This window comes from Channa argus, chromosome 1 (assembly GCF_033026475.1).
Source record: "Channa argus isolate prfri chromosome 1, Channa argus male v1.0, whole genome shotgun sequence".
Taxonomy (NCBI): domain Eukaryota; kingdom Metazoa; phylum Chordata; class Actinopteri; order Anabantiformes; family Channidae; genus Channa; species Channa argus.
The window spans coordinates 1,781,229-1,788,053 of record NC_090197.1 but is presented as its reverse complement, the minus strand read 5'-3'; the positions used below and the strand labels follow the sequence as shown (position 1 = coordinate 1,788,053).

The following is a 6,825-nucleotide window of genomic DNA, read 5'->3' as shown; positions in this document are numbered from 1 at the left end:
GGCCAACAAGGGGTACCCCTCAGACTGGACCATGTCCTGGAAGGTGGACGGCAGCAGCACCAGCAGCAGCAGCAGCAGCTGGAAGGAGACCAGGAGTCCCGGGGTGCTGGAGAAGGGTGGACACAGCTGGAGCAGCACCCTGAGGATCCCTGCAGACCAGTGGAAGAAGTTGTGCTCTGTGACCTGTGAGGCCAAACAGGGCTCTCAGTCTCCAGTCTCAGAGACACTGAGGAGAGACCAGTGTCCCCAGTTCTGATCTAACTCTCTGGGACTTTAACTGGTTTTAACCTGCTTCTGCTCTCTGCGACACTGCCTTGATAATTTTTCAATATTTACCAGCCTATGTTAACATTTTTTTTTCTGTGCTTGCTGATAATAAAGATCTGTCCATCAAATTCATCCAGTTTATTCAAAGTTTCTTCATATTCCAGTAATTTGAACTGTAAAAAAAAATGATTTTCTTCAATGTGAGTTTAAAGTTAAAAATTACTTAAATATCATCATCATCATATTGTTTGTTTAGTAATAAACAGTAGTAGATACTTTATTAATGCCCAAAGGGAACTTTTTGTGTTGCAGTAGACGTCACATAATAATACAGTATACACACAAAGTAATAGGATATTAATACAGTCAAAGTAAAAAAGTAAAATAACAATACTATTAATACACTGTTACACTGTGCAGTTCAGTGAGGTGAACAGTGGTAAAAAGCCACAGATATGTAACTGTATTGTCCAGTGAAAGGCCTTAGTACATGCTGTATACTGTTTGTACTCATGTGCATATTCACAAACAGTGGCTGTATGTTACAGATATTGTAGTTATGTTGGAATGAAATGATGAACGTCTGTCTCCTGATACCACATAGAGTCAATGTACAGACTAATAGCAAATGACTAATAGTAGTGAATGTTAATACTGTCAATACCTTTTGCTGAATTGACCCCAGATTTTGATTTTATAACAAACTTTCTAATAGTTAAATTGAACTAAATCTAATGATAACAGATGGGACTAAGGACTCTACTGTTGTTGTAGGTACATGCAATGAATGTGCATAAGATTTGAAATACCACAACAAAACAATCAAACATATAGAAAATAATGAACTGCATCATCAGCATAGAGGGATATAAAATCCAAATTATTAGCAATTTCAACACTGAAAAGGTTCAGCTGTGATCATAAAGGCAAATTAGGAAATAAAGGATTGAATTAGTGGTACTGAATCACAAATTCACTGATTTACTGAAAAACTAAATATACCTCATGACCTAAATATGTACAATCACATAATAATATTTTAATAAGACAACTTGAACAATATTTTTTTAAGTTTAGGTTTGGTTTCTTTATTTTTCGCTGTGGGATAAATTTGTCTAGGATAAAAGGACAGTGCTGCCCCCCTCCAGAGAGGAGCAGCAGCAGCAGCAGAAGCAGCAGCTGGGAGGAGACCAGAAGTCCTGGGGTGCTGGAGAAGGACAGATCCTACAGCTGGAGCAGCACCCTGAAGATCCCTGCAAATAAGTGGAGGAATGCAGGAGTCCCAGTCTCCAGTCACAGGGACACTGAGGAGAGACCAGTTCTGAGCTGGTGTTTGGATCTTAGCAAAGAGACACAGAGCTCATGAAAAGATTAGAGATGCCTACATAACACTATAAAATAAAAGTAAATTGAGTTGAATTGAACAACACATAACAGTGAAGCATAGAGGTGGAAATGTGATGATCTTGGGAAGCTATGGCGTTGGGAGAGTGTGTCCTCAGCAATGTCTGCAAGGCCTCAAGTTGACCTCAGTTGGAGTCGACCTAATGGAACTCTTAAGATAGAAATATTATTTTACACCAACATGCATTGGATTTAAACAAACCTGTTATTAATGAAACTAAATTAAAGCGGAAGTGACAAAAAAAGACAGAAGAAGAGAGGACAGAGTGGGATCAGTGGTCCCAGAGACCACGAGCTCTGTGTGTGTGTATGTGTGTGTGTGTGTGTCCTCAGTGAACTGTATCAGTCTCTGCAGTAGCTTCCAGCTGCAGCATCAGTTCAGTTTCTGTTCAGTCTGACTGAGGGAGGTTTTTGTACGACGAGTTTTCACTGTGTAAACACAAACTGGCTGTTGACATAGTGTTCACCATGACAGTAGTAAACTGCTGCATCTTCAGCCTGGACTCCACTGATGGTCAGAGTGAAGTCAGTCTGTGATCCACTGCCTGAAAAACGATCTGGAATCCCTGATACTCGTTGATCAGCCAAATAAATTAAAAGTTTAGGTGTTTCTCCACCTTTCTGTTGGTACCAGGATAAACCATCTTTAGTTTTGTTTCTAAAAACTGTTACTCTCTGACTGTGTTTGCAACTGATGGACACAGTCCCCCCAACAGCAGAGCTCACTGCTCCAGGCTGAGTCACTGTGACCTGACCTCTGGACTCTGAGGACACAGAGACAAAAACAGAAAACATCATGGTTTTGTGGGCTTCATTTCAGAGGGACGGATGTTGATAGAGGAGAAGAGTTGGATTCTCTGGACTTTACCTGTGAAGCAGCAGCAGAGGAGAGTCCAGATGAGGACGGAGATCAGAGTCATGTTTTTGATGAGGAGGATTTCTGTGTCTTCTGTTGTCATGAAGGACAGCTGTCAGTCATCCAGTGTTCAACTCTCAGGACTATAAACTCTCCCAGAGCACTGGAGCATGGTGCTGCTGATGCAAAGTGGCTCTATGGAAATGATCACACTGACTCCAACAGGGACTTGGATCAATCTGATCAGGCTGATCATCAACGGATCAATTACTTGATTATCAATATTATTTACATCTATTTTAAAATAATATATGTGTTATTGTGTTGTCAAAAAATGTCCCTTTTGCCCTTATACTTATTTGAAAAATCACTATCCTTTCTTTTCAAAAAAAAAAAAAAATCAAAAATCTTCAAAACTCTTTTCTTATTATAAAATGAAACATTACATAAAGCTAAATAATGATGTATAATTAAAGATATTTTGAGGTTATTTTAACTTTTCATATCAGCTGAGACATGTTTACAACCAACAACTGATTTTGTTGAGTTTGTTTGTTCCAAAGTCAGAGAGTCGTGTCTCTGTACAGTCAGAGGTTTTTGTACGACGCCTCAGTCACTTTGTATCACTGTGGCAGACTTTTGGTGGAGGAACCAGACTGGAATTTGGAAGTAAGTTTCTGATAAAATATTATATTTTAAAACATCAGTTATGGTCACACAACTTTTTGTTTACGTTTCAGTAAACTTGTAAAACAGCTTAAAGGCAAAAAGAAGCAGCAACATTTTTATTTAACTTTTAAATCTCTTATTTGATGTTTTCAAGGTGAGTTAAAATGATTCAGTGTAAGTAAAGATTTTTTAATGTTGACAAATTTGAACCTTTTAAAATGTCTCAATTTATTTGTTTTAAAATCAGGAAAGTTTGACTTCAAATTCAGGTTGTTATTTAAAATCTGACTGATTTCAAAAATGTTATTTCTTTGTGGTACATAATGTTCTTTAACAGTGGATGATTTTTTTTGATACATTAAATGATGAAATGTTTATTTAATGTTACCTCGTTTCTCAGTATAAGTAAAGCACATGTATATAATAAATATACAAACTATTCATGTTCAAGATTTATTATGACATTTATAAGATTTTAAAGATTTATAACAATGTTTGTACAAATTAATGTTATAAAATTAGTGTAAATCTAAAATTATTTTCAATTGCAAATCCTTCCAAATCTTTTCTTTTCTGCTCAGTGTAGTTTGACGTGTCTCAGGTCATATGAGGACTGTTTCTGTCCTGATCTGCATGAGAGGTTTCTTAAAGGCAAGTGAAACAATGTGTGAATCAGTGACTGTTGGAGCAGAAAAACCATCTGACAGAAACTCCTTCAAGGACAAAATCCACTCTCACACAGTAAAGGTGTCCAACTGTGTGGTCTCTGTCCTCTAAGCTGATTGGTGTCTCCTACTGTAGGTGATGTTCGTCCCACCCTGACTGTGCTGCCCCCCTCCAGTGAGGAACTGGAGAAGGGCAAGGCCACGCTCATGTGTCTGGCCAACAAGGGCTTCCCCTCAGACTGGACTCTGTCCTGGAAGGTGGACAGCAGCGGCAGCATCAGCTGGGAGGAGACCAGGAGTCCCGGGGTGCTAGATAAGGACGGACGCTACAGCTGGAGCAGCACCCTGAGGATCCCTGCAGACCAGTGGGGGAAGGTGAACTCTGTGACCTGTGAGGCCAAACGGGACTCCGAGACTCCGGTCTCAGAGACACTGAGGAGAGACCAGTGTCCTCAGTCCTGACCTGGCTCTCATGGACTCTGCTACTGATCTCATTTTGCTTTTTCTGTCTTGCTCTCTCTTGCTTTCTAATAACATTTCATTCATCACAATTTGCTGCTTTTAAAAGTTTTTATTGTTTCAGTCCAATAAATCATTTTCAAATCAGCTCTTTTCAGGCCTGTTGGTGTAAAATAATGTTTCCATCTCAATAGTATCATTAGGTCCAGTCATACTGAAGTGATTTCTTGGAAATTATGTACACAATAAAGTATGAGTTCATGTTGTAGTAAATGTTATTATGATATAAATAATTACAAATGTATTAATGATAAACCATCATTTTTTAGTTAATTGAACCTGTGACTGTAAAACCTGCTTTAAAACACTTAGTGCAAGTTTGTTTAGATGAGAAACATTGTTAAAAAGACCTCCTTTATTATAAATAACCTTAGAAACATTAATATTGTAATGATAATGTTATGAGTGATTATGATGGTCTATTAGTCATTTGATGATTTCAGCTAAAATGACTGATGAACCTCGATTTCATATTTGTCAGCAGCTCATACTACAAATAGTGGCACTTTTTAAAATATTCACACAAATATTATCACCTATCAAAATTGTGACAATATGTCAATAAAATGGACTCAATAATACTCACAATACACGAGTAAATGTATCATAAAAACACATCCACGTCTATAAAGACTCTTTCTGTAGCCACATCTCCAGTGTGTATTATAACAGCTTAATAATATCTGGCAGAGCAGCACCAAAGTTCACTTCCACCCCACCTGTATTGTTATGCTCACTGAGACATTTATGATATTGTTTCATTCAAAAATTGCCAACATAGACGAGCAGTTAGCTTCCTCAGCTGTTTCACCACTTAACTCCTCTGGCAATTTTTCTACAAATCCCCTCTTCACTTTTTTCTACCTTCAAGCTCCCTACTGAATCTGAAATGTACAGTCTCACCTCAAAACCTAAGAGTTCCACGTGTCTGCTCGGGCCAATCCAGCTCCCCTAGTTAAAGTCTGTGAAGCTTTTTCTCCCTACTTTACACAAATTATCCACTCTGATTACTGGACTTAAAAAAGCTGCTATAGTTCCAATTCTCAAGAAACTTTACAACCTTAGTAACTTTTGTTCAATTCCATTTGCAATTTGTCTCGAACATCTTAGAAAGTAGTTGCAGCACAGGTTTAAGCTCAGCACAACAATGTGTTTGCATCATTTCTGTTAGGTTTTCATCTCAAACACAGCACTGAAATGGCCTTGGTTAAGGTCACTAATGATCTGCTAATGGCTGCTAATGCTGGACTCCTAACAATTCTCATTCTGCTTGATTTAAGTGCAGCCATCGTCACCATTTCACATGGTGACAATATGGTTTCACTAGTGGTCTCCAACAAGATTCTGTCCTCAGCCATATTTGCAGGGAATTTTGCATTGACTTCCACTTCTAAGCAGATGATATGCACTTTTATACATCCACAAAGCCTTTGCTGTTCCACCTACCTGTCTCACTATTTATTCAAATCCAATAAAATCGTGGTTTACTTTGAACAATCTGCAGCTTAATATTAATAAGACTGACGCACCATTTTGAGACTTTCTCCCCTTCCCCCAGATTAATGGTTTGGTTGTTCTATTTGATTTGTTCTATTTTTAAATACACCACAAAAACCTGTTAATTGCATTTTTGTAGCATTGCTCATTTTCATCCTTCAAATTACTTCTATCTTCTTTCTCTCTGGTAACATTTGTCTTGACTGCTGTAATGCTCTGTGGTATCTCACAAAAGCTTCTCCATAAACTTTTTCACTACTCTGGTACTTGTATTATAACCTGGACTCCCTCTTTAACAGCTCCACAGGCTTTGCATCAAATATCATATTGATTTCAAAACTTCTGTTTACTCTTAAAGCCCTTCATAACTTTGCACTATAATACGTTTCAGACCTCCTACCATCATACATGTCTTTCCATTCTCCGTTCTCCTACTACGGGTCACCATGATCTGTGAACAGTAAAGAACATTATTGAACTAAATATTGATTGAAATGGTTAAATGGTCAAATTGACCCGGGAACATCAAGGCTGTTTCTCAGAAACGAACATAACAGGAGTGTTAAACTTAGGAAAGGGTATAAAAATGAGTGGGGGAGCTGGACAAAGTAAGAAGTCAAAAACTTACCACTTCCATACGGAGTGGGAGGTGGACTTTTTATCAGCAGTGTGTGGTGCGTTTGCCTCGTCTGCCAGTCTGTCATCACTATACCAAAGAAGGGAAATGTGGAGCAGCATTTTCAGACTGTTTATAAAAACTACAACACTGACTTCCCTCCGAAAAGCAAACTGAGAAGAAGAAGCGTGAACTAAAGTCTCAGCTTGAGGCTGACTATCAGCAGCTACTGTCCGGACTATGCATCCCTGGCTAATTCTATTTTCTATGATTCAAGTAATTTTTTTTTTCAATTCAATTCAACTTTATTTATATAGCGCCAATTCACAACA

General features: G+C 38.2%; 1 gene segment (V, D, J or C); it reads left to right on the top strand.

Annotated features, from left to right (window-relative positions):
• Positions 1 to 3,015: 3,015 nt before the first annotated feature.
• LOC137099626 (Ig kappa-b4 chain C region-like) lies at positions 3,016 to 4,467 on the top strand (the record flags this gene model as incomplete). The annotated part of the segment is given in 2 exon segments: positions 3,016 to 3,196; positions 3,998 to 4,467. Coding segments are annotated over 2 exon segments (507 nt in total), but the record flags the coding sequence as incomplete, so codon positions are not given.
• Between the last annotated feature and the right edge of the window lie 2,358 nt (positions 4,468 to 6,825).